The sequence below is a fragment of the Salmo salar genome, chromosome ssa18, assembly GCF_905237065.1.
Source record: "Salmo salar chromosome ssa18, Ssal_v3.1, whole genome shotgun sequence".
In the NCBI taxonomy this organism is placed as follows: domain Eukaryota; kingdom Metazoa; phylum Chordata; class Actinopteri; order Salmoniformes; family Salmonidae; genus Salmo; species Salmo salar.
This window is the reverse complement of record NC_059459.1, coordinates 11,985,162-12,012,470: the sequence shown is the minus strand read 5'-3', so window position 1 is coordinate 12,012,470 and position 27,309 is coordinate 11,985,162. Positions and strand designations below refer to the sequence as shown.

Below are 27,309 nucleotides of genomic sequence, written 5' to 3'. Positions count from 1 at the left end.
TCATCACGTGTTCACACTTGCAGTGTTTCAACAGAATAAAGCCTGTACATTTACCCTGGTTCTTTCAGGATAATAATGTTGTGATTGGGTACCTGTCACAGCCTGTATGTACACCTGTGGCTGAGCACTTCCTCAATGAGTAACTAGACATTAATCAAATATGCTGAGTCGGCTTTACACTGCCTATTGAGGAAGTCGGGGCTTTGCAAGTCTTCGCAGTAGTGAAGTTGCTCGCATAGGCACAGAGTTAGGACCAGCTTGTCCTCTTAGAAGAGTTTCTGTCCCCCTGTCTTCACTGGTTGTGTCCCCTGTTTTGTTAACCCCCTGGTTGTCTCCACAGCGGTCAGACAGCAGAGAGGAAAAAGGACACCCTTCCGATGGAGGGCATCAAGGAGAAGCAGGAGGGGCCCTCCCAGCCCAACCAGGCTAACGATAAAGCCCCCCCTGCCAGCCCCATGCAGCCCTCGCCGTCCCCCTCCAGCTCCAGCCACCCACTCTCCCCACACCCCCCTCAGTCCCAAAGGCAGGCCCAGGAGAGCAAGGGCACCTCCCCAGCCAAAAGGTTCTGCCGACGCACACTTTGATCTCCCTTACCAACCCAATGCCCTGCCGACACTCTGAACGCTCTTGACCCTAGCTTACCTTTCACTGGGGGCGGGGTCGGCCTGCTTCTCAGATCACTCACGTTATTAACCGCCTCCCGTCTGTCGCCGTCTCTCACCTGTACGCTCAGCTATCTTTCCACGTACAGACTCCGCCACTGCAGACCTTCGCTTCTCCACCTGCTTTCAACACTACCTACCTTTTTTCCTTTTAGGCTACTTGTAGCACAGCCCTTTCATTCAGACGAGACGAGAGGAAAATAGAAGAGAGGAGTGGAACGGTTTGCAGATGTCCCTTCTGCACTCATCCGCAACAGTGTGAGCCCTCTCACTGTATCATTCGGAATAGGAGAGGCCCTGTCTGTCATGTACCAGCTGTGCTCCGTACCAGTCAGGATACACACACACACACACATACACAAGCTCCAGCCCATAGACCGACTGCACTCACTAATCAAAGCACTGGTCAGCCTCACACTCATGACCCATACCATAGATCAACATCAATTATTCTCAGAAACATTGAAAACCAATTCAGTTTTACAAAGAGCACTCTGGGAACCCATCCCTGCCCATTAGACTGGGCAGTATCAGGTTATTAGTCAGGACCGCTGACGTGCCAGACACATTTGCTGGAAAGCTCATCTGCTAGCAATTGTGCGTGTCCACCCAATATGAAATGGACCAGGCTTCTGAGCAGCGCAGTGCACATGCAGGGCCCTTGCTGGGCAGGAGAGGCATGCGAGTATTTTAGGGTGATTTTGACCTATTAAATGGTCCCTTTCCAATCCAACCAGAGGAATGGATGGCATGGTAGTCTCAAATAGGCTTCTATTCACACTCGCTTAGCTAGAATAAAGCCTTGAGATGCAGTGAGTGCACCATTCAGGGCTTTTAACCAACGTTACGTATGTGCTGTATAGCAATGATACTATACCACTCGTCTACCCTTTATGGATCCTTCCTTTTAGTTACCACTCCATCCATCTGTCACCCCTCCCGCTCTCTCTCTATCTCTCTCTCTCCCCATATCTATTGACATACCCGCTCCTGCCCCCCCCCTACACACCCCCCTTTAGAGTGAAGCGTTTCAGCTCTGCCCCCAGATCCATCTGTGGGACTGTTAGCTTTCCTCTCGCTCGCCCCTCACTCCTGTGTGTGCTCTTCTTGCCCGCCCCAGGCCTTTGTGTGTGTGTGTGTGTGTGCGCACACATGTGTTTGTGGTGGGGTTATGGATCACTTCTGTTCAGTCCAGGTTGTTCTTTTCCTGTCAAATTCCATGCAGGCAGTTAAAATAAGCAGAGGATGCCTAGGTGTCTTTCCCTCGCCGTCCCTGTCTCTCCGTCTCCAGGCTCCTTTATAGCTCAGTTGGTAGAGCACAGCGCTTGTAACGCCAGGGTAGTGGGTTTGATTCCCGGGACCACCCGTATGTAAAATGTATGCACGCATGACTGTAAGTCTCTTTGGATCAAATCGGCTGCTAAATCACGTATGGTATAGTGTAGATAAGGACAGAGTACAGACTCTGTAAAAGTAGCAGTGTAAGGCATCATTAAACCGCCCCTCCCCCCCAACCGTCTGCCGCAGTACCATCTGCCCCTCAGCGTCACAACTGCCCCCTGGAGGTTGAGCAGACGCCACGCAGAAGTGATCCAAAACATTACGTCTTGCAAATAACCCTTCCTCCTCACAGCTTCGCACGAGGAGTGGTATTCTTCACTCTCTCTCTCTCTCTCTCTCTCTTCTCTTCTCTAGCCATTCTCCAAAACCTTTCATTCTGCAATGTTACCCAACCTCCTCCTCCTCTAACTTTACACTTGCGGTGTGGTTCTTAACATTTCGGCCTTCTCTGTCTCCTGAACCCTGGGGCTTGAGTTGGACGGCCAGCCAATGTGTACTAACCTGTGCTTGGGGTGCAGTGATTGTAGCACTGAGGGGTTGCGTTAATGCGTACCTGGGTGCCATCTCTCTGTGTTTGTGTGTGGTGCTTCAGGTTCAGATTAACCCAACAGGAGGGTTGTCATGGGTGAAATGAATGTTCATTAAGGGTACAGAGTTTTTCCTTGTCAGGGTTACATGGGGGCCTGGTCAAGTTCAAACTCTGGGCCGTAAGTATAATGTAGACTGCAAAAAATAACACAGTTACACACTTCAATGCACTTTTTCCAGTTTAACATATCGAAAATGAGTAGCAATAGCCAATTCAAACCAGTCTCCCTTATCACCATGGCACTCCTCCATACTCCTTATTTTCTCTCTGTCTAGCTAACTCTCTCTCTCTCTTCCTCTCTTGATCCATCTGTGTGGTATACAGCTGTTGGTTTTCATGTGCGTTCCTCCGTGTGTGTGTGTGTGTGTGTGTGTAGGGGTCACAGTGCGAAGCGGGGCACGGGGATAGAGCGTTCTCAGAGCAGCACGTGGGAGAGTGGCGAGGAGAGCAGGAACAAGCTGGTGAAGGCTGCTTCCACCTCCAAACTGCTGGCCAAGGTGGTGAAGAACGCAGACAAGTGAGTGGCTGATGGGACCCCCTTCACAACTCTTATACAGTGTAAACGCATGTGTGGCAGCGTAATCCAAATACAGTGGTACATCAGAATTGAATTCTGGTCATGTTTTGAATCAAGAGCTGATACTGGCCTGCATTCGTTTTATGGGGTATATGAGAGTGCTGTACCTTTCAGACATGACACTATCCTCGAATCACTATGACAACCCCTTCATTCCCTATATTGTTTTCATCCAAAGTCCCTTATTAATATAAGATGCTGCTAAATTGACCAGACTGTCAACCGGTCACTTTGTTTTTTGTCGACATCAAGTCATGGGCTGACCTAATTGCTATTTCTCCATTCTCTTCCAGGCATAAAGACCCAGTGATCAGCCAAGGTGAATACACTCCCATATCGTTTACTGTCTTTTCCATGTAAACCATCCACCACCACATAATGGAAGCACGAGACCTATGCACTGTAGTATAGCCACACGATTCGGCACTTTTTTGGAACAATTGGAACTTTGTACAATATGATACAAAGTGAACTAAAGTATGTTCTCATTGGCCTTTATGAAAATGCTACACTGTAGTATTTCTGTTTTTAGAGTGCCTCTAGGTAAGACGAGCTGTATTTCAAAGAGTCTTGTGGTTCTTTCCAGCGTGTCCTTATCCTATTGTGTACACCCAACTAGTCATCGTTGTCTTCTTCAGATCATTCGAGCTCGTCATTGTGTGCGTGTGTGTTTTGAGTGATGTTGTTTCTGTCTCATGACCAGCCAAAATGTCAACCCGTGAGAAAAACAGCCAAGCTGGTAAGTTGACAACAGCGAGCGAGAGCTAGCACCCTTGGAGCGAGCGCTTCTCCACCCTCCGCTTTTTCGGCTGATTTATCTCTTCATCTACCTTTCTTTGCCACCCCCTTCATTGGGTCAAGTACAGACATTATCTTTCGCTCCCCTCTGCACCCTCACTCGCCTATTTCTCTCCATCTTTCTCTGTCCTCTATCACTCCCTCAAATACAGAAATCCCCCCCCCCCATACTTTCTCACCCTCCTCCATGCCATTGTCCTCAGGCGATGCCCAGCCTAAATAAAGGGCATAGCTTTGCCAGTATGCCACGCCCCACTGTGCCCCGTTGCCACTTAACATAGTGTCGTCCGGCTAAAAGTGTCCTTCTCTTGGCTCAGGCAGGTCATGTGAGGAATGTGGTTGGTTCTGAGATGGCTGGGCTGGGCGCTAGCTAACTCGATTAGCTCCACAGACAGACCGACACTTAGGACTAAAATTCAGCTAATTCGGGCCTTTTACCGGCATTAATTGACACAGATATAGAGGGGAAACCATCAGTTAAATAAGAATATCGCAGACCATGGCTACACTTATTTGTGTCCCTTTGTACCAGTAAATGCTAGCTGGTCATAACTACGTAATTCCTGTGATAGATTCTGATCCTTCAGTGCTGGGCTCTACTGTATCCTCCCCCTCAATTTGAGAAAACTGGAAGAAAGCCCTCACTATTTTATGAGCAATGTTGAAATTCTGTGCCTCTCCACCAAATCTCCCTCTCCCCCCTATTGTCTTCTCACTTGGAGAGGAGAGCCTTAACCCCACAGAGCTGGAAAAGCGGACGAGGGAAACGCACACATTCCACTGATCCCAGTCTCCCACAAATCTTACCCCCCCCCACCCCTCTTTTTGCTCTGTCTTCCTCCTCTTCTCTTCGTTCTTCTATCCCCCTCTCACGTTTTCTTATTTCAGCTGGGTTTGGTGTTGCTGACTCACTGCTTTGCGCCGGTGCACGGCACCCACCGCTTCTCTCAGTCTGTCCATGTCTGTCTCCTCGTCTGTCTGTACAGTATCTCATCCCTCGACGAGTGGAAAGCATGTGCTGCACACTAACTGAACAGTATATCAAATAATAATACAAAAAAGAAATATACCAAACTCATAAGGCTTTTTCTAGGCTTTTTGAGGTGTTTATGTAAAAAAAAAAAAAGGAAAAAAAAAAGTGTTCTCAAACCAAGTGATTATGTGTGCAGTGGTGAGCAGTCAGGCTGCTGAAATTCTTCTGTTAATGGACTAAACTCATGTCATACAGTCTCGGTCTCATGACATTTTAACCTTTATTACCTTAACAGCGTTTTCTTGTGTGAGAAATACCACCCCAACCTGGGTTCAAATACTTATTTGAGTGTTTGCTCTAGCCTGCCTGAATACTTCAAAAGTATTTTCAATCATTTCAGATAGTATTTGAACCCAGGTCTGCCCCTGCTAATATGTTTACCTGTGCCGAATACTGAATGTTGAATGTGTGTGCGAAAGCATGGGTTTAGTACCAACAGATTTCCTCTGTATGTAACAAGTCAAAATGGCGGTCGTGATTTAGCAAGCTAGCGACATTCTTTTGTCGGTCTCCTCCGCAGAGGGAGACTACATCAAGATGTTCATGCGAGGTCGACCCATCACCATGTTCATCCCCGCCGACGTGGAGAACTATGAGGACGTGCGCACAGAGCTGCCTCCGGAGAGACTCAAACTGGAGTGGGTGTATCCTTTCGTCTCAGCAGGGTCTGGTCCCAAACGCTCTCACTCTGTATGTCCCTGACCTCGGTCCTTCTGTTGTCTGTCTGTGGATCAAAACAAAATGGTGGATGTCTTCTAGGTCTTCACTTTCACCTTTCCAGTTGTTTTCACATTGCAGATGAACAAAAGGAGACTAGTAGAATGAGCCAGTTATACTATTAAGATGTCCCGTTTGAGGCCCCTTGTGTTTCCTTGACTCCCTATGTCAGGTATGGCTACAGGGGGAAAGACTGCCGAGCCAACGTGTACCTGCTCCCTACAGGGGAGAGTGTTTACTTTATTGCCTCTGTGGTAGTGCTCTTCAACTGTGAGGAGAGGACACAGCGCCACTACCTCGGCCACACAGACAGCGTCAAATGGTGAGCTGGTATCCTGTTCCACTGTCATTTCCTTTTTTGGTTTGTTTTGTTTTGAATTGTTTTTACACAAAACGGCGAGTTGGTGGCAACTGGGAGTTTTGGTCAGACTCGGTTGTGCAGTATGGTGTCCATTTCATACGGTAACCTACGCGGTATCATGGGCTGCGTATCCTGGAGACAGTAGATAAGAGACGCTAGATACAGAAGGTAGTATGATATGTCCCCAAGTGTCTGAATATTGTATAAACACTTCATACAAAACCTTTCATCCGGATTAAGCAAGTACCTGCCACAGACACAATGGTTCCTACACTAACCGCCCGTGTAACTGACACCTCCAGCTCCACCGGCTCCGGCTCCCAGCCTCTCAGGAGCCTCTTCAGATAAACACACTATGCAAATGAGATGTAAATGTCTTCTGTCCAGGTGAGCGAGAAGTGGGGGGGGAGTCAAATGAGTCTCTGCGATAGCGGCGCGCTGACTCAGACCTGTGTTACGTTTGAAACGATACGCCTCGCTTCTTCCCATCAGGCCGTGGGCCAGACATGCACACAGGCCTGCTCAGTCAAACAGCTATCTCTCATCTGGCTTCGTTTTACACCTGACGTGCTCCACTTATCACTACTGATTGTTGCTGACTGTGGGTGTTTTCAACGGGGAGGTAGTTTCCTCCGCACGAGACATGTCTCGTTGTTTTTTGTTGTTGATCTCGTTCTCCCTGTGTCTCTCTCAGCCTTGCTGTTCACCCTGATAAGATCCGCATTGCCACGGGACAGATTGCAGGAGTGGATAAGGATGGGCGGGTGAGTCACTGTCCCACCTCCTCACCCATTCCTCACCCCTCATCTTTCTGCTTGCTAAGTCTTTTAGTAATATGATCGGCAGTGTGACGTTTCATGTTTGTTCAACCTGTTTTCTTCCCCGTCATACATCCACACAGGCAACTGGGCAAGTCACAGGGCTTCACATGTCACCTAGGTGACACCAAGGGGTTTTTCCAAGGAACTTAAAGGAAAACGCCCACTTATTTTGGTATTTGTTTCGTTCGTCCATTGTTGACATAGTCCCAAAATGTTTTGCTCGTCTGCATTCAAGTTTTCAAGATATGTAAGTTTCAAAATACGCAAATACATAAATCATCCCTGTATGATGCATTTTACATCATATTGAAACGTACATATCTTGAAAACCTGAATGCAGACGAGCAAAACATTTTGGGACTATGTCAACAATGGACGAACGAAACAAATACCCAAATAAATGGGAGCAGTCCTTTAAGTAGTCTTATACCAGCCTGCCAAATACAGAATGACATGTCTCTCTGTGGTCATATTTAAAAACATAATCCTTGTTTGCACAATGTCTCTTCTTGTGTACAGTATGAGTATTTCTGCTTGCGTTGCACAATCAGGCTCACTCATGTCTTTGACGGGCACATCCAGACACCGGTACCTCATGTTTACTCAAGCATACCAATAATCCATTCTCTAATGCAACTCATTATATTTAAGCTCTCTGGGTGTAAACATGTCAAACTGGCTCTAACCTTCCTCGAATGATTCCCTAGGCGAGGATCCTGTCTGTCAGTGAGCCAGATATTTTACAACTAACTGACTATAACTGTTGAATGCTTTCTCAAGACTTCAAAATGGCTTCCTTTCCTCACCTCCTTCCACTTTTCCTTAATGATCACTGATCTTTAGAGGATGCGATAGGTAAAAAGCAATTGGGTGTGATTCAATCCAGTTATTTTATCTACCAGTGCTTGTGAAGATGAGGAGACAAGCAAAGGAAGTTGGAAAGGAGTATCGCGACCCAACCGAGACACAGACACGCACGTTTCTGATTAGGGAACACAGTGAAAAGCTGAGAGCTGGTCAAATGTTGTGTTGGCCTCTCCTCATCTGCCACTGATTGTGAAGGGAAGGAAACAAGGAAAGGATGCTGTCAAGAAGAATACACTTTAAATGCAACCATAGGGTCTGAGTTTGGCTACACTGAGAGTTCAATGACGTGTGCGTTCTCTTCTTCTCCCCCTGCAGCCACTGCAGCCCCATGTGAGAGTGTGGGATTCGGTCAGCCTGTCCACCCTGCAGGTCATCGGCCTGGGCACCTTCGAGAGAGGGGTGGGCTCCCTGGCCTTCTCCAAAGCGGTGGGCACCACTAGCACCAATCCTAACACCTCTAATGATATAATCCAGGACGTTTTAGTCATTATGGGAAATATGGGTACGATAGTGTAGTAATTCATGTGAGACCCCATCCTGGGATGTGTACAGATCCTACATATCATAGTTCAACATAATCACATCGCAGCCAGTGGTTAGTGGGTCTAGATAAGCTGTTCTAGAATCAGGTCTGGGGTTCTGGGGGATGTGTTTCTGAACCGAGCCATTTCGTGATCAGGCTCGCGGGTCCCGAGTGGTGTCGTTGTGGTGTTGAGCACCTCATATGCTCTCTAATCAGTAGTAGTTTACCGTTACTATTCTCTCCCTGTCCTCCGTTAGCACATTCCAGGACTCTGTTTTTACTGTCTGGCTCCCTTCACAAGCGAACTACGCACGCACACACTCACACGCATACGCCATGACCCATTTCCATAAAAACGAGCACACACACACACACACACACACACACACACATTCTAGGTTAAGTGAATCATTATCCTGTTATGCTATCGGAGGTCTAGCTAAGCAGTGGATTTGCTTTGTTAAAGACGAGTACATCCTGAATGAAGGATGATGAGCCATCATCGTATGTCGTTGCTGATACCATATGCCAAGTCGACTTAATGGTTAACCGCTCAGAAGTTTATTGGTTATTCCTGCTAGCTTTATGGCCATTTATGCAACAGGTTGATTCATGTTTAGAATCTTCCATGCCCTCTCACCGACCTACACTATATAACAGTTAATATGCACTATCAAAGAGTTGCAGGCATAAACTGGAATTATGTTATGGCAGATTTATTGAATTGCAGACAATAGGATCTGTGTTTGGTACAAGCTTTACTGACATGAAGACACCTTGCTTCCTCCTGGCTTTCTCCTACAGGACTCCGGCACACACCTGGCGGTGATTGATGACTGCAACGACCACATGTTGACTGTCTGGGACTGGCAGAAGAAATCCAAGATCGCTGAAATCAAGGTCAGAGATACCTGGGGTGTTTTATACTGTGTAATTCTGCGTAAAATACGTCAATCGTTGCCTTTTTGACGATTGGGTTATAAAAATGGATCTTCTTTTTAACTGTATACGATCTCTGTTTCACCTTCTCTAGTCTACAAATGAGGTGGTGCTTGTGGTGGAGTTCCACCCTACTGATGCCAACACCATAGTAACCTGTGGCAAGTCCCACATCTTCTTCTGGACCTGGGCTGGCACCTCGCTGGCACGCAAGCAGGGCATCTTCGGGGTGAGGACACACCTTAATACTCTTTAAAAAGGACTTGTATAGTATTTCACTTGTTCAGGACTTAAAAGCGCGTAAAGATCTGCGTGAGCCGAGCAAAACAGAGAAGTACACTTAACGGTTGTTTTCACAGATTGGCGTCACAATAACCGTGTCACCTTAAGTGCCTTGAATAATGGTGTGATGTCAGAAAAGGATGCATCCCTTACGTAATATAACATTACACGTACACCTGCTCTTTCTCTAGTCTCCCTTAAACACATCCACAATGCAATTATTATGAAATAACTCGTTCAACTTCTCTTCCTGCTCAGAAATACGAGAAACCCAAGTTTGTTCAGTGTCTGGCCTTCCTCAACAACGGGGACATCCTGACTGGAGACTCTGGAGGCGTCATGTTGATATGGAGCAGGAGCACAGTGGAGCCGACCCCAGGGAAGGGACCCAAAGGTACACTACACACCTTTTATACCTTCTAGCTTACACTACCTTAAAGGCCCATTGCAGTCAAAAATGTGATTTTCCTGTGTTTTCTTTTGTTGATATTTCCACACTATGAGGTTGGACTAATACTGTGAAATTGTGAAAATTATGATAATGCCCTTTTAGTGTAATAACTGTTTGAAAAGACTGCCTGAAATGTCATTCTGTTTTGGTGACATGGAGTTTTGGCCTGCCTGGTGACATCACCAGGCGGGAAATTAGTTAATAGTAATAGACCAATAAGAAAGAGTAACAAACTTCTCTGCCAATAACGGCTAGTTTTCAGTTTTCCCTTCCACACTAAGACCACTCCCAGACAGTCCTAGCTAAATTCTTGCTTGAGAAATTGCTCTTTGCTAAGAAGCTATTAAGGTTTTATCATTGTAATAAAATAGAAATAAAGGTTCTTAATTGTTACCCATAAATGATTTGATATTGAGATAAAAATGGCTGCATTCGACCTTTAAACCTCACAAACAGGCCTCTACACCTAATGGAGCCAGCCCCTTGTGGAGCCAGCACCTTACACAATACAATGTACTTTATACCTCACAAACAGGCCTCTAGACCTAATAGAGCCAGCCCGTAGTGGAGCCAGCACCTTACACAATACAATGTACTTTATACCTCACAAACAGGCCTCTAGACCTAATGGAGCCAGCCCCTTGTGGAGCCAGCACCTTACACAATACAATGTACTTTATACCTCACAAACAGGCCTCTAGACCTAATGGAGCCAGCCCCTTGTGGAGCCAGCACCTTACACAATACAATGTACTTTATACCTCACAAACAGGCCTCTAGACCTAATAGAGCCAGCCCGTAGTGGAGCCAGCACCTTACACAATACAATGTAATTTATACCTCACAAACAGGCCTCTAGACCTAATAGAGCCAGCCCGTAGTGGAGCCAGCACCTTACACAATACAATGTACTTTATACCTCACAAACAGGCCTCTAGACCTAATAGAGCCAGCCCGTAGTGGAGCCAGCACCTTACACAATACAATGTACTTTATACCTCACAAACAGGCCTCTAGACCTAATAGAGCCAGCCCGTAGTGGAGCCAGCACCTTACACAATACAATGTACTTTATACCTCACAAACAGGCCTCTAGACCTAATAGAGCCAGCCCGTAGTGGAGCCAGCACCTTACACAATACAATGTAATTTATACCTCACAAACAGGCCTCTAGACCTAATAGAGCCAGCCCGTAGTGGAGCCAGCACCTTACACAATACAATGTAATTTATACCTCACAAACAGGCCTCTAGACCTAATAGAGCCAGCCCGTAGTGGAGCCAGCACCTTACACAATACAATGTAATTTATACCTCACAAACAGGCCTCTAGACCTAATAGAGCCAGCCCGTAGTGGAGCCAGCACCTTACACAATACAATGTAATTTATACCTCACAAACAGGCCTCTAGACCTAATAGAGCCAGCCCGTAGTGGAGCCAGCACCTTACACAATACAATGTAATTTATTCCTCACACAATCCCTTCACCCGCCCGTATAGTGCCACTGATGGCACAGTTGGTTGGACCATGGCGCTGTCCCTCATGATCCACGTACATATGAATATTTGTGTTCAACTTAGTCACTTTGGTAGAACCGTCTGACCGTATCAGACATACCCAAATGAGTAATACCAAGCGCTTTACCTTCTCAGTGAGTCTCAAAGACACGGAGAAGAGCAACTGAAAGAGGTGATTCGAGATCGGAGAAAAGAAATACCGCCTGGAAGGAGACACAGAAAGAGAAAGACGGGGAAGAAAAGTAGAAAGAAAAGTGGGGTAGAGGAGAAGAATAGTGGGTGTGATTGTTGGCAGGCCAGAGTGCCTGGGGAGGGGGGGGTGTTGGGGGTTTTGAGCAGTAATGGTTTTGCTTGGCATGCTGCAGAACAGGATGAACAGAACTTTGGCCAGATGCCAGGGATAAACTGTTCATCTCTTTATTGACCAACTCTGCTCAAATTGCTGTAGTGGAGCTGGGCCACAGTGCCTCCTGCTGGTTAGATGGTGGGAGAGTGTGTGTGTGCGTGTGTCCACATCTGTCTGAGCTCTGCAGGGATGGAGGTCATGCCAACGTGGGGGAGCAGAAGCGATACGGAGACTGAAACGCTGTCTGATGCATATTCATTCTAGCACATAACCTCCCTCTGCCACTCAATATTACCTCCATTGAGAATTCCACTGCCTCAGTTTCAGTCTGGCTAGACTCGAGGAATGGGCCTCTTGCTGTGCATCTGTTCGTGTTATTAGCATAGAATTTAGTATTATTACAGGAGGAGTGATAATCTGCAAGTACACTACATTGCCAAAAGTATGTGGACACCTGCTCGTCAAGCATTAATATGGAGTTGGTCCCCCCTTTGCTGCTATAACAGCCTCTACTCTTCTGGGGAGGCTTTCCACTAGATGTTGGAACATTGCTGCAGGGACTTGCTTCCGTTCAGCCACAAGAGTATTAGTGAGGTCGGGCACTTATGTTGGGCGATTAGGCCTGGCTCGCAGTCTGCCTTCCAATTTTTCCCATAGATGTTTGATGGGGTTTAGGTCAGGGCTCTGTGCAGGCCAGTCAAGTTTTTTCACACCTATCTCGATGAACAATTTCTGTATTGACCTTGCTTTGTGCACGGAAGCATTGTCATGCTGAAACAGGAAAGGGCCTTCCCCAAACTGTTGCCACAAAGTTGGAATCACAGAATAGTCTAGAATGTCATTGTATGCTATAGCATTAATATTTCCCTTCACTGGAACTAAGGGTCCTAACCCGAAACATGAAAAACAGCCCCAGACATTATTCCTCCTCCACCAAACTTTACAGTTGGCACTATGCATTGGGGCAGGTAGCGTTCTCCTGGCATCCACCAAACCCATATTCGTCTGTGGGACTGCCAGATGGTGAATCGTGATTCATCACACCAGAGAGTCCAATGGCGGCGAGCTTTACACCACTCCAGCCGATGCTTGTCATTGTCCATGGTGATCTTAGGCTTGTGTGCTGCTGCTCGGCCATGGAAACCCCTTTCATGAAGCTCCCAATGAAAAGTTATTGTGCTGACGTTGCTTCCAGAGGCAGTTTGGAACTCAGTAGTGAGTGCTGGAACCGAGGACAGACAATTTTTACACGCTTCAGGACTTGGCGGTCCCGTTCTGTGAGCTTGTGTGGCCTACCACTTCACGGCTGAGCCGTTGTTGCTCCTAGACGTTTCCACTTCACAATAACAGCACTTACAGTTCACCGGGGCAGCTCTAGCAGGGCAGAAATTTGACGAACTGATTTGTTCTTATGACTGTGCCACGTTGAAAGTCACTGAGCAACCGAGTTTTAGAGGGAACAATGAGCTGGCCTGTACCGTGGCACATAAACTACATTAGCAAAGGTCAAATATCTGTTGTATCCTATTCCCAGAATTCTCCGCTGTGAGCTGTTTTACGACCACCCTCACTCCCTTTCTCATTCCTCTCTCCCTCTTCTTTCCTTCTGGGCAATTTTCTTTCTCCTCTCCCTCTCCCTCTCTCTCCCCTCCCCTCTGTTCGTCCCCCCTGTAGGTGCGTACCAGATCAGCCGTCAGATCAAGGCCCATGACGGCAGTGTGTTCACTCTGTGTCAGATGAGGAACGGGACCCTGCTGACCGGAGGGGGCAAGGACCACAAGATCATTCTTTGGGACCACGACCTCAACCCAGAGAGGGACATAGAGGTGCAGTGGGCCACACAGAACATAATGCTGCCAGTCACAGCCATACAGAATACAACACAGGCACATATACACCAGAACACCATGGATTATGCACAAACATATATACTTACTGATATACAGTGTATCATATATGTCAAATACCACATGTTCAATAGGATGATAAACCTATCATTCAATGTTGATCAGATTTGGGAACTGTTTTGGGAAGATGTTTGTTATACATCTCGGTGCATCTGTTCCACTGCAGGTCCCCGATCAATATGGAACCATTCGCGCTGTGGCCGAGGGCAAGGGGGAGCAGTTTTTGGTGGGCACTTCGCGTAACTTCATCCTGAGGGGGACATTTAATGACGGTTTCCAGGTGGAAGTGCAGGTGAGAGGTTTCACTCTATGTCGCTCTCTTGCTCGCTCGCTCGTTCTCTCTCTCTCTCTCTCTCTCTCTCTCTCTCTCTCTCTCTCTCTCTCTCGTCCTCTCTATCTCTCACTGTTGACTAGCTGACCACCACCGCTAAATATTCCTGGTGTGGCACGCCTGAAACATCCGGGGCCTTTAGCTACATAGCTAAAGGCATCTCAGGACTGCAGGGCCCTGCTATACCAGCCCTGTTGTAAGGATGCCAGTGTCGGCCACCTCACTAGCTGCTTTCCCAGAGAGCAGAGCGGGCGAGACGCTGCTATTTTCCAGAGAGCCGTGTTGTATAACTGTCTTCGTTTATTCCCAGTGATTTGAACGCTGTATAAACAGCCTAGGCGGAGGTATTTCTCCCGTCTTTTGAGGGTACCCAACTGATCCCGCCCTCTTCTGTCCTCTGAGGCACGCTAGCCCCGTGGGAAGGAGGCCATCTGGGTTTTGATTCCCACTTTAAATGGGCAACATACAGAATATGCAGAATATGTGTTTACTTCTCAGTAGGTCGTGTTAAGTACTTAAGTCACTTTGAATGAAAGCATAACCCCATCAGCATTATTTTCTAACCTCTGACCTTTCGCCCCCAGGGACACACAGACGAGCTATGGGGGCTGGCGTCGCACCCCTTCAAGGACCTGTTCCTAACCTGTGCCCAGGACAGGCAGGTGTGCCTGTGGAACTCTGTGGACCACTCCCTGGAATGGAACAGGCTCCTGGATGTAAGAACTTATACCTCCCTTTCGGGAACTATTCTGTACATCAGATTTAAGAATCCACACTCATCCACTACCCTTTTGATTTTATTCACAGACAAAATTGAAATGTTGATCTAAGTTTTCCGTTGAGATGCAAACAAATCTCAAGTTAGGAGTCAGGCCTTACATTTCAAACGTACATTTATTTTGTGTCTCTCTCTCTCTCTCCCTTGCTCTTTCTTTCCCTCAGGAGCATGGCCACTGTGCCGACTTTCACCCCAGTGGTGCTGTTGTGGCCATCGGTACTCACTCAGGAAAGTAAGTTCAGCTGAACCCCATCTCTAACTCTGAAGCACATTAGTGTCTATCTGTCCCATCTCTCCTCCTGTATGGGAAAAGTCCCTTCTTCTGAATCCTCTTGTGTTGTTCTCTCCCCTCCCCCGTGTGTCCCAGGTGGTACGCTCTGGATGCAGAGACCAGAGACCTGGTGGCCATTCACACAGACGGCAACGAGCAGCTGTCAGTCATGCGCTTCTCCGTAGGTGGGTGGAGCTGGTCTTACATCCTATCCAAACTGTAGCATTGGATTTGGGAGGATAATAGAACGCGGTGGATCATTTACCCACAATCCTGTTCACTCCCTCCTCAGATGGCACCCTGCTGGCAGTGGGATCACATGACAACTTCATTTACCTCCACACCGTGTCGGAGAAAGGCCGCAAGTACACCAGATGCGGGAAGTGCATTGTGAGTACAGCACCATTTGCGTGTGTGCGTGTGTGTGTGTCTCTGTGTGTGTGTGCCTATATGCATGTGTGAAGATAATTTTCCTCAAAGAGACTCTGTCTTTGTCTACTGACTGTATATTTGACCTCCTCAGTGAACCTGTGATGACAGGAAATGGAGTAGTTCAGTACCCAGCATGGAAGAGGCCTTTAGCTTAGAAATATAGCCACAGTAAAGGCATTTCATCAAAGTGAGTTATGCAGACTGCTGTGGTGTGTTGAATGACGTGTGTGTGTGTGTGTGTGTGTGTGTGTGTGTGTGTGTGTGTGTGTGTGTGTGTGTGTGTGTGTGTGTGTGTGTGTGTGTGTGTGTGTGTGTGTGTGTGTTTGGGGGGGCCCTGGGGAGTGCTGTCTCCCTGCAGCTGGAGAGATGGATTTGATCAGTGCTTTCACAGTGTATTAATCACAGGAAAAGCAACAGGAGAGAAAACCGAGAGGGAGAGAGAGTATGAATTATTAACACATTTTGTATTGCCTTGGCACCGTCGGGTTGCTCCTTTTATGCCAGCGAAGCTCGTTTTAATTGACTTGAATTGTTTTGAAGTGCGAGCGAGAAAGAGCGAGACATACACAGAGAGAAAGACGCGACCCCCAGCAGGGTAGAGGTGGCTGTATACAGAGGGTGATCAGTACGCTGTGCTGGGACTCCAGTAGGTCAACTCTACAGCGGTCTGGAGACCCACAGGGCCCGTGTGAATCACTCCACTGTTGTTTTACACCTCCTCTAGCCTCCGCTTGGCTGCTGCTCAGTCTGCGACCTCTCTATTTCTCTTTCAATGTGGTCTCCCTCCCTCTCTCCTCTCTCTTTCTCTGTATGTAGTGTCTCTCACTCGTGGCTCCCGCCTCTCTCGCGCTCTTTCTCCCCCGTTTCACTCTTCTCCCTCTCTTTCATGTCCCCGTTATTCATGTAGTCTCTCTTTTCGTCCGTCTCTCTCTCTCTCTCTCTCTCTCTCTCTCTCTCTCCCCCCTCTCCATGCCTGTGGAGTTCTGGTCATCTGTGCGTTGGATGCCAATGGCCAGGACCACGGTGCTCAGGTTGTGGTCACGGTCATTGCTTCTGGTGCTTGACCACTATGGTCTTGGTACCCTATTGTGGGACGTAACGTTACCAATGTTAACCCCCAGGCAACTTACCGTACATAGCCTGGCAGCCACAGCAGAGCATGCGGCAGTATAGCGCTTTGGGTTGGGTAGTTTAATAACAGATCAGAGATCAGGAGCACAGCAGTTACATTTTAGATTTTTGAAAAACAAGCTTGGGGTTGCATGAGAGAGCATTAAAGCCAGATTCTCATTTGGTACGGTTCAAAGGCTCAGGGCTCCAGAGGGAATAAAGACATTGTGGGAAGGTTGGTTTGAGGTTTTATTGGCGTTGCCAGAGGACCGGGCCCCTGTCTGTAACCACAGCTCCACAGCAAAGCAGCGAGACAAGCAGATATACAGTATAAGTATATGCAGTTATTTGTAGGGATTTCTAGGGACACATGCAAATATGTATACGAGTCCTCTAGTTCAGATAAGGAAGTGCCTAGGATTGCATGTATAATTAGGGAAATGCATCAAGACAGAAATACATCTACTCTGTGTGTGTGTGTGTGTGTGTGTGTGTGTGTGTGTGTGTGTGTGTGTGTGTGTGTGTGTGTGTGTGTGTGTGTGTGTGTGTGTGTGTGTGTGTGTGTGTGTGTTTCGGTCAGTATGGGATTCAGATTTGTATGCGTTTGTGTGAGAAAGTGAGCTCAGCAGCTGTGGAGTGACTAGCCTTAACTTGGCAGGATGTCAGAGACGTGTGTGTGTGTGTATGACTCCATGTTGTGTGTATGATATGATTCCATGTGTGTATGGGTCTGTGTGTTGGATGGAAGCCTGCAGACCTGAAGGAAATCAAACAACGTGCCAAGATAGGCAAACAGAGATTCCCTCCCTGACTCTGAGTGTGGGGGGAGGACAGCCGCACACAGTGTCTCCTCCAATGGGCTGTGATGGAAGACTGGAGCTCGCTCCCAGGATAGTGCACTTAACCGCTGCGTGGGCTAGTTTTAATAAAGGCAAACAATCTCCTCTGAAACGATTAGCAAAACGAAGCTAGCCCGCGCTGCGCATGCTGTACCTGTCTCTAGCTCCATGAATGTACCGTGAACTGTTTCAATCTCTCCTCCTAAAATCACCTACCCAGCCTTCTGTGTGGTTTAACAGGGACATTCCAGCTACATCACACATCTTGACTGGTCCCCCGACAACAAGTTCATCATGTCCAACTCAGGAGACTACGAGATCCTCTACTGTGCGTAAAACACACCTTCGAATGAGTGTCATGCCTTAGTAAGGTTGCAGCAGCAGCTTCATTGATGGAGCATGGTGCTAAATTAGTGATCCACGAAGGGATGTTTAGCAATCAGACAAATGATTATTTTTCCCATGAACTTTTTCTTAAACAGCCTACGTAATAGCCAACGCTGCTGTTGTGAAGATTTCCCTTAACCTATGCCCTGGTTCTATCCTCTTTGCAGGGGACATTCCAAACGGCTGCAAGTACATCCGTAACCGCTCAGAGTGTAAGGACATCGACTGGACCACCTATACCTGTGTGCTGGGCTACCATGTCTTCGGTCAGTATCTACTTGGGCAATAGGGATATGGCAGGAATGCTTTGGCTCTGTTCGTGGCTGTGCTATGCCGGATCTGTGTAGACTGTGTGTTTTTATTTTCACTGCTGTGGGTGGATAAAGCCTCTGTGGCTGTGAGACCTGCTACTGAACAGAAAGTGTGGTTTGGGACTCGCCCTACGCACTTTTGACTTTCTGCTTTTCCCTATTTTTTTTCTTCTTCATCCTGTCTTCCTCTGCTCTCTTTCTCAATCTGTTTCAAAAAAAAAAAAAAAAAGTATCCGTATTACGCAAGTTTGTAACGGCGCATAGCAGCAAACGCGTGTCCTTTCCGTTTGAACTCTGCTACCAGAATTCACCCTGCTCTGTTTCACTACAGGTTTTGTCCCACTGCAGTACGGCGCGTCGCAGTGCTTCCCCACATCTTTCCCTAGCTCCGTCTTTATTTGTCTGCCTCCCTCCCTCTTTCTTTTTCTCTCTCTCTGTCCATCTCTTTCTATCGCTCCCCGCCCCTTTCTTCTCTCATTGTCTCGGGAGGGACAGTCCCAGCAAAAAAATAGAGCCCGACACCAGCCCCCCCCCGACTCCACATATTTTAGTTCTTTAGGAGGCTGGAAAAATAGTTATCTCTCAACTGTCAGATTCCTCAGTTCTCAGCCAGTAGATTGTCCCTCGCTTATGCTGGAACTGATAAGACCCCTGAGAATAGAGATTGCATATGTGTGTAAAGGGATCACTATTCATTTCTATGTACCTGTATCTCCCTGTGAGAGGGAGAAGGTAAGATGGGGAGTGTTTACTGTGCACGTTAGTGTGGATGAAGGCCCCTATAGTGTTGGTCTGCCCCCTGGTGGTGTGCTTTTCACATGGCTTCACGTACTTGAACATGTGGATAGGACACTAAATCAAATCCGATCAAATTGGTTGTGTACACACATTTTGCAGATGTTATCGCGGGTGTTGTGAAATCTTTATGTTCCTCCCAACAGTGCGGTAATACCTAACAATACACGCAAATCCCCGAAAATGTAAGAAAGGAAATAAGAAATATACAGATATTAGAATGAGCAATGTCAAAGTCCTGAATATAAATGTGTATGATGGTGTGTATAGACAGTAGGGACAGTACATGAATAGAAAATCTGTGTACAGCAGTAGTTATATACGATAACACTTGCCTAGAATACAGTATCTACATATAAAGTGGGTCAAACAGTATGTAAACATGATTAACGTGACCAGTGTTCAATGACTATGTACATATCTCTAAGGTGCAGGGTAGAGTACCAGTTGATAGCTGGCTAGTAACAGAGGCTAAAGTTCAGGGCAGGTTTCACTGCTACGATAGCGGGTCAAAACAACCCGTGTGTGTGTCTTCCAGGAGTGTGGCCTGAGGGTTCCGATGGTACAGACATCAACGCCCTGATCAGGTCCCACAACAGGAAGGTGATCGCTCTGGCTGATGACTTCTGCAAAGTGCACCTCTTCCAGTACCCCTGCGCAAGACCTAAGGTAAGCCAGGCCCTGGCCCCTAAGCACCAGCAGAGTCCCCTTACTACTCAACAGTACTGTCCCGGTATACATCAGTGGAGGCTGCTGAGGGGAGGATGGCTCATTATAATGGCTGGAACGGAGCGAATGGCGTGGCATCAAATAATGGAAACCATGTGTTTGATGTCATTTATTCCATTCCACTCCAGCCATTACGACAAGGCCGTTCTCCTCAATTAAGGTGCCACCAACCTCCTGTGGTATACATACTGTATGTAGTATTGCCTACTGTAATATTGGCTTCAAATCCTAATATAATGTGCTCACATGGCTCCTTCCTCCGCAGGCACCTAGCCACAAATACAGCGCCCACAGCAGTCACGTGACCAATGTGACCTTCATGCACAACGACAGTCACCTGGTGTCCACGGGCGGGAAGGATACCAGTGTCATGCAGTGGCGTCTGGTGGAGAAGACCCCCTCATTGGTCCCCAGTGACTCCTCCCTCTCTCTAGGGGAGGGGCTCCTACATAACTCCATCCTCCGTGCCGCCATCCCAGCGGTGCCTCTGACGCCCACCCCCACCAAGCCGGCCGCGACGCCAACCCCTACCCCGCCCACCGTCCTCGACCTGACCTCTGACCCCACAGCGGCGCACTGCGGGGGAGTGGCTCTTGTCACACCTCCCCCCACGCCAACCTCCCCCACGACCAACGGACGGCAGGAGAGCTCCCCCGAAACCCCTCCCCCCGCCGAGCTAACCCCGCCCCCCTCTGACAGCACGCTGAGCCTCAAGGACAGCCTGGACCCCAGCGACGACACGGCCACGCCTAGCGACGAGGGCCGCCCTTTCACCCCACCCTCGTGAAGAGCCTCAGTTGTGACGCAGCCCAGCTCTCACACCTGCTCAGCGCTCCCCCCTGGAGGCGCCTCGATGTCGCTGCGTCTCTCAGGAGGGTTCCATCTCTGTTCAGGTCTCTTTTTGTTTTCAGTTTTAGTTTTATCTTCATGCTCTTCTTTTTGTTTCTTTTTGATGTCTGCGTTATTTGGAGAAGGATGGAGGGTGTACGTGAGACAAGGCAGTGATATTAGTGGTTTATGTTGTTTTAAAGATGATCACCCGACGTTGTGAGAGTGTGAGGAGAGAATGCTGTGGTTGTTCTGGTTCATACGGTTAAGTCGTGTCTGCTAATGCTCACTCCTCAGTCCAGCCCTTATTCAATATTGATCACATGTCTAAGCTATGTTGCCATAGAAACGTATACTCATCTAATCCTTACTCGAGAATGCAACAACCTGCAATAACACACCATAGCATCATTTGCGACCACATACAACCAGTAATATACCATCACATATACCATCACATACAGCTGATGAAAACATACTCCATCACTCTGGGCTTTCAAACAGGTGTGTGTGTGTGCGCGCGCGTGTTTAACTATACTTCTGGGGACCAGAAGTCCTCACAAGACTAGTAAACAAACAAACATTTGAACAACTGTTGATCCCCACAAAGTCAAATGCTATTTCTAGGGGGTTAAGGTTAGAATTAGTGTCTGGGTTAGAATTAGGTTTAGGGTTAGCAGCTAGGGTTAGCAGCTAGGGTTAGGTTTTTGGGTAAGGGTACAGGTTAGGGGTTAAGGAAAATTGGATTTTGAATGGGACTGAATTGTATGTCCCCCACAAGGTTAGCTGCGCAAGACGTGTGTGTGTGTGTGTGTGTGTGTGTGTGTGTGTGTGTAAGGGCTGACATGCATGCAGACTGCCTTTCCATGGCAATAAGCTGTTCTCTCTAGCAGAGTCCCTGCAGGAAACTCATCCATCCAGCCTCGTAGTGGCCAGAAAGGTTAAAAATGAGCCATAGGATATCCTGTGACCATGGACACAATGACCACACTGAACCACCAGCCACCAGTGCCCAGCAGACTCTCACCTGCTCGCCCTACAATAACATGCTACCATTTTTTTCCTGTTTATTTTTATTTCCCTTTTGGATTTATACCTTTTAAAATCTTATCCTGGGGACTGTTCCTTCTCTGCTGGAATGGACTGAGATGTATTTAAGAAGAAAAAAAGATTTGAAAAAAAAAAGTCTTAAAAGTCTGCGAACCGCCGTTTTCTACATTTGTGTCATTCCGGCTCATCGCCCCCCCCCCCCCCCTTTCTGCAGAAATCAGGACTGGATCACTCTCACAGGAATACACAGCCAGCAGAGGGAGGGAGAGAGCCCCCTCTGTGTTTTTCTACACAGCCCTCTCTGTCTCCCTTCGGTGGGAATGCGCTGGTACATTTAGAGAGAGAGGGAGACTCTTCTGTTTGTCGCCTGGAAGTAGAGGATAGAGAATTGAGAGATTGCGTTTTAATTGTCCGTCCGTGACTAGGGAGAGAAAGTGGAGGCTTTCTATAGCAAGGAAGACTGAAGGACGATAGAAGGGATATGCATACCCATGACTAAGGCCTATGTGGCAATGCACAGTAAAGATTTTGATAGTAAGTACAGTCATTTTCCAGGTTTGTCATTATCAGAAGGAAGCGGGAGGACTTTGTAAAAAGGTATGTGGTGTAGAACGGTGTAGTTGTAGTGAACATGGGACTGACTGTGAAAGGTAAAGTGCATGTCGGTAATGGTGTACTAAAGTCGGTAATGTGGCATTGACAGGGTTGCAGTGAAGAGGTAGAGACGTTATCAATCGTAGTGAAAGACTGCATGAGGGCATGGTTGTGTCGATGTTATGCCGATGTTATTCTAGCGTTGCCCTCAAATATGTAGACTTCCAGCTGGCCCACAAAGAACCTCTTTCTCTTTTTATATTATGAGCATTTTCAGATTTCTTTTGTTTTTGCAAATCAACTGTTTTTTTTCCTTCTTGGGAATGCTTTTCTATAGGTCGATTTTCTCTGTAGTTGGTCCTGTAGTTTGTTTCCCCCTGTGGTTCTGTGGTTGTAGTGAACATGGGATTTCCTTCCCAGAATGCTGAGTGCATGGAACGTGAACACGCTTTTTGAACCTCGTTCAATTACAGGTGTCAATCTATAAACTAACTCGTACCTTACGATATCTGGAGTCTTTCCGGAACGCTACAAAGCAGTTTTCCCAGGGGGGGGGGCATGTGGTCTTGCTAGATCTTCCCCTCCCATACTCATTCATTTTGTACTTTCAGGTGTGGCTACTTTATGTATATAATGGTATGCCTGTGTGTATATATCTGGTCTCTTCATCTTGAGATATAGATAGATCCTCTGAACCGTTTTTCATTGCTTTCTTTTACCACTAGGGGGCACACTCCTCCAGCTCATCCACAGGCCAAGCACGTACAATACAGTGTGAAATAATGTCTCTCTCGAGTCCGCATAATGTGCTCTTCTTACCATGACAGGTTGTTATGGTGGGGACAGTGAACTGGCTTTCCGGGGGGTGTCGCTCCTCTTGTTTTTACAGTGTATTCATGGCCAATCACCTCGCCCTTGTAGACTTGGTTAGTGGTCTACCAATCGGGGGGCCTACAGCCGTTATGTACTTTGAATGTTGCTCTGACGAATGGCCTTGACATAATGTCCACGTTGAGAGGGGTTCGGGGGTGGGGGTTCGGTAGGTTTTGCCTGTGTTGGTTAAAGGGAGGGGAAATGTTTTTTTTGAAGATAGGGAGGATTAGTAAGGTGTGGAGGGTTTGGACACCAGGGCATCCCGTGTACTGGGCCCTGACAAGGATCTAAGGATTTTGAGAGGTAGAGGGCCATTATTTCTATTCAACCATCTTTTTAGAGGAAGTTTTTCTGAAGGGCTTGTATAGAACCATGTTTTTTGAGTTAGATGGCTAGTATCCAAAAGACACAAAGGGAAAAAAGGGGAAGGAGAGAAGTGAGTTGAAAACACAAAGCTCCTTGACTGGTCTGAAACCTCAGCCTTGTGAATGAATGTCTAAGTGTCCTGGGGGGGGGATGGGGGAGGTAGGGACACCGTGGTTGGAATGGGGGAGGGCATAAAGGAGCGCGGGGGGGTGGGACACAGACATGTACAACCTTTTGTGATATTCAAAATAAACATGGTTGTGACCATCCACGATGACGGGGATACTGATGAAATGTTGAAATGATTTGATGGTGATGAGATACTGTATGAATGACGACAAAAAACAAAAAAAAACATGTTTCACGTGACAATGTTTGAGACGCTCTGTCTCTAGAAAAATACTGAAGATTTAAAAAAAAAAAAATGCAAATAAACATTTTAAAACAGAGAGACGCTTTTATGTTTGAGTATTTCCACTGATCTATGTGTTGATCTTGGTGTGAATGTTTTGTGGTATGAAAGGGTTCGCTTCAATACATAATTTCAGTTTACATTGAGTCACTGTTGTGTTTTCAGGAACATTGAGTTGTTGTCGGAGCGTGACAAAGTCCACCTTTTAATCCTTCCTCAAACATCTCTATGTCCCTGAAACAGGCTCAGGGACATAGATGTTTGAGGAAGGATTAAATGTGGACTTTGTCAAGCTCTGACGACAAGTCACTGATCCTGAAAACCAAACTGTGACGAGATTGACACAAAACAATCTGAATCCTCTGATACCTGACCTGCTGACTGTGTATGTGGGCACGCACGCATGCGTCCATGTGTATGTCTATGTCTGTATAGTGGAGAGGTTATTCATTTCACGGTCTTCCCTAGTCAATTCTGGATGTTTCAGTCTCTAGTTGGGTCCGTTAAGTGGACAGTTCTCTGGCTGTGGTATTAGACTCTGTGGGTAAACAGTAGACAGAGTTCTCTGGCTGTGGTATTAGACTCTGTGGGTAAACAGTGGACAGAGTTCTCTGGCTGTGGTATTATACTCTGTGGGTAAACAGTGGACAGTTCTCTGGCTGTGGTATTAGACTCTGTGGGTAAACAGTGGACAGAGTTCTCTGGCTGTGGTATTAGACTCTGTGGGTAAACAGTAGACAGAGTTCTCTGGCTGTGGTATTAGACTCTGTGGGTAAACAGTGGACAGTTCTCTGGCTGTGGTATTAGACTCTTTGGGTAAACAGTGGACAGAGTTCTCTGGCTGTGGTATTAGACTCTGTGGGTAAACAGTGGACAGAGTTCTCTGGCTGTGGTATTAGACTCTGTGGGTAAACAGTGGACAGTTCTCTGGCTGTGGTATTAGACTCTTTGGGTAAACAGTGGACAGAGTTCTCTGGCTGTGGTATTAGACTCTGTGGGTAAACAGTGGACAGAGTTCTCTGGCTGTGGTATTAGACTCTGTGGGTAAACAGTGGACAGAGTTCTCTGGCTGTGGTATTAGACTCTGTGGGTAAACAGTGGACAGTTCTCTGGCTGTGGTATTAGACTCTGTGGGTAAACAGTAGACAGAGTTCTCTGGCTGTGGTATTAGACTCTGTGGGTAAACAGTGGACAGAGTTCTCTGGCTGTGGTATTAGACTCTGTGGGTAAACAGTGGACAGAGTTCTCTGGCTGTGGTATTAGACTCTGTGGGTAAACAGTAGACAGAGTTCTCTGGCTGTGGTATTAGACTCTGTGGGTAAACAGTGGACAGTTCTCTGGCTGTGGTATTAGACTCTTTGGGTAAACAGTGGACAGAGTTCTCTGGCTGTGGTATTAGACTCTGTGGGTAAACAGTGGACAGAGTTCTCTGGCTGTGGTATTAGACTCTGTGGGTAAACAGTGGACAGAGTTCTCTGGCTGTGGTATTAGACTCTGTGGGTAAACAGTAGACAGAGTTCTCTGGCTGTGGTATTAGACTCTGTGGGTAAACAGTGGACAGAGTTCTCTGGCTGTGGTATTAGACTCTGTGGGTAAACAGTGGACAGAGTTCTCTGGCTGTGGTATTAGACTCTGTGGGTAAACAGTGGACAGTTCTCTGGCTGTGGTATTAGACTCTGTGGGTAAACAGTGGACAGAGTTCTCTGGCTGTGGTATTAGACTCTGTGGGTAAACAGTAGACAGAGTTCTCTGGCTGTGGTATTAGACTGTGGGTAAACAGTGGACAGTTCTCTGGCTGTGGTATTAGACTCTTTGGGTAAACAGTGGACAGAGTTCTCTGGCTGTGGTATTAGACTCTGTGGGTAAACAGTGGACAGAGTTCTCTGGCTGTGGTATTAGACTCTGTGGGTAAACAGTGGACAGAGTTCTCTGGCTGTGGTATTAGACTCTGTGGGTAAACAGTGGACAGAGTTCTCTGGCTGTGGTATTAGACTCTGTGGGTAAACAGTAGACAGAGTTCTCTGGCTGTGGTATTAGACTCTGTGGGTAAACAGTGGACAGAGTTCTCTGGCTGTGGTATTAGACTCTGTGGGTAAACAGTGGACAGAGTTCTCTGGCTGTGGTATTAGACTCTGTGGGTAAACAGTGGACAGTTCTCTGGCTGTGGTATTAGACTCTGTGGGTAAACAGTAGACAGAGTTCTCTGGCTGTGGTATTAGACTCTGTGGGTAAACAGTAGACAGAGTTCTCTGGCTGTGGTATTAGACTCTGTGGGTAAACAGTGGACAGTTCTCTGGCTGTGGTATTAGACTCTGTGGGTAAACAGTGGACAGAGTTCTCTGGCTGTGGTATTAGACTCTGTGGGTAAACAGTGGACAGAGTTCTCTGGCTGTGGTATTAGACTCTGTGGGTAAACAGTGGACAGAGTTCTCTGGCTGTGGTATTAGACTCTGTGGGTAAACAGTGGACAGAGTTCTCTGGCTGTGGTATTAGACTCTGTGGGTAAACAGTGGACAGAGTTCTCTGGCTGTGGTATTAGACTCTGTGGGTAAACAGTGGACAGAGTTCTCTGGCTGTGGTATTAGACTCTGTGGGTAAACAGTGGACAGAGTTCTCTGGCTGTGGTATTAGACTCTGTGGGTAAACAGTGGACAGTTCTCTGGCTGTGGTATTAGACTCTGTGGGTAAACAGTGGACAGAGTTCTCTGGCTGTGGTATTAGACTCTGTGGGTAAACAGTAGACAGAGTTCTCTGGCTGTGGTATTAGACTCTGTGGGTAAACAGTGGACAGTTCTCTGGCTGTGGTATTAGACTCTGTGGGTAAACAGTGGACAGAGTTCTCTGGCTGTGGTATTAGACTCTGTGGGTAAACAGTGGACAGAGTTCTCTGGCTGTGGTATTAGACTCTGTGGGTAAACAGTGGACAGAGTTCTCTGGCTGTGGTATTAGACTCTGTGGGTAAACAGTGGACAGAGTTCTCTGGCTGTGGTATTAGACTCTGTGGGTAAACAGTAGACAGAGTTCTCTGGCTGTGGTATTAGACTCTGTGGGTAAACAGTGGACAGAGTTCTCTGGCTGTGGTATTAGACTCTGTGGGTAAACAGTGGACATAGTTATCTGGCTGTGGTATTAGACTCTGTGGGTAAACAGTGGACAGTTCTCTGGCTGTGGTATTAGACTCTGTGGGTAAACCGAGGAGTGGTGTCGTTCTGATTCAGCAGATCTTGCTGACTGACTACCACACAGACTGCCAGGCACCACACACACAGGAGAAAATTCTGTCTTTCTGTACCGCTAAAGGGAAGGATGCAAGAGCGTCCCTATGAGCAGCGTGATTCAGCATGCCACATTTGAAAGAATAACTTGAGTAAAGTGACCCTGTGAGTCCTGCTTGAATAGTTCTGCATGCTTACAAAACACTGATGAAATGATGTATACTATAGCAGAATTTCAGACCCGAGATATGTTG

At 47.2% G+C, this 27,309-nt stretch overlaps 1 protein-coding gene across 4 annotated transcripts in view; it reads left to right on the top strand.

Annotated features, from left to right (window-relative positions):
- The window catches only part of eml4 (EMAP like 4), a 112,818-nt gene extending 88,941 nt beyond the window's left edge, over window positions 1-23,877 (top strand). For 2 of the 4 annotated variants that reach the window (XM_014154117.2, XM_014154115.2), the window contains exons 4-24: window positions 341-562; window positions 2,969-3,109; window positions 3,463-3,488; window positions 3,873-3,908; window positions 5,521-5,644; window positions 5,890-6,039; window positions 6,773-6,842; window positions 8,082-8,192; window positions 9,094-9,189; window positions 9,323-9,457; window positions 9,769-9,904; window positions 13,502-13,653; window positions 13,901-14,026; window positions 14,650-14,781; window positions 15,008-15,075; window positions 15,211-15,299; window positions 15,407-15,504; window positions 17,736-17,823; window positions 18,050-18,148; window positions 19,527-19,657; window positions 19,983-23,877. In XM_014154117.2, the coding sequence (XP_014009592.1) occupies window positions 341-562; window positions 2,969-3,109; window positions 3,463-3,488; window positions 3,873-3,908; window positions 5,521-5,644; window positions 5,890-6,039; window positions 6,773-6,842; window positions 8,082-8,192; window positions 9,094-9,189; window positions 9,323-9,457; window positions 9,769-9,904; window positions 13,502-13,653; window positions 13,901-14,026; window positions 14,650-14,781; window positions 15,008-15,075; window positions 15,211-15,299; window positions 15,407-15,504; window positions 17,736-17,823; window positions 18,050-18,148; window positions 19,527-19,657; window positions 19,983-20,504 (2,752 nt within the window). In that variant the 3' untranslated portion in view covers window positions 20,505-23,877. The remainder of the gene's footprint in view (window positions 1-340; window positions 563-2,968; window positions 3,110-3,462; window positions 3,489-3,872; window positions 3,909-5,520; window positions 5,645-5,889; window positions 6,040-6,772; window positions 6,843-8,081; window positions 8,193-9,093; window positions 9,190-9,322; window positions 9,458-9,768; window positions 9,905-13,501; window positions 13,654-13,900; window positions 14,027-14,649; window positions 14,782-15,007; window positions 15,076-15,210; window positions 15,300-15,406; window positions 15,505-17,735; window positions 17,824-18,049; window positions 18,149-19,526; window positions 19,658-19,982) is intronic. The other 2 variants (XM_014154118.2, XM_014154116.2) reach the window with 2 other exon arrangements.
- Window positions 23,878-27,309: the final 3,432 nt, after the last annotated feature.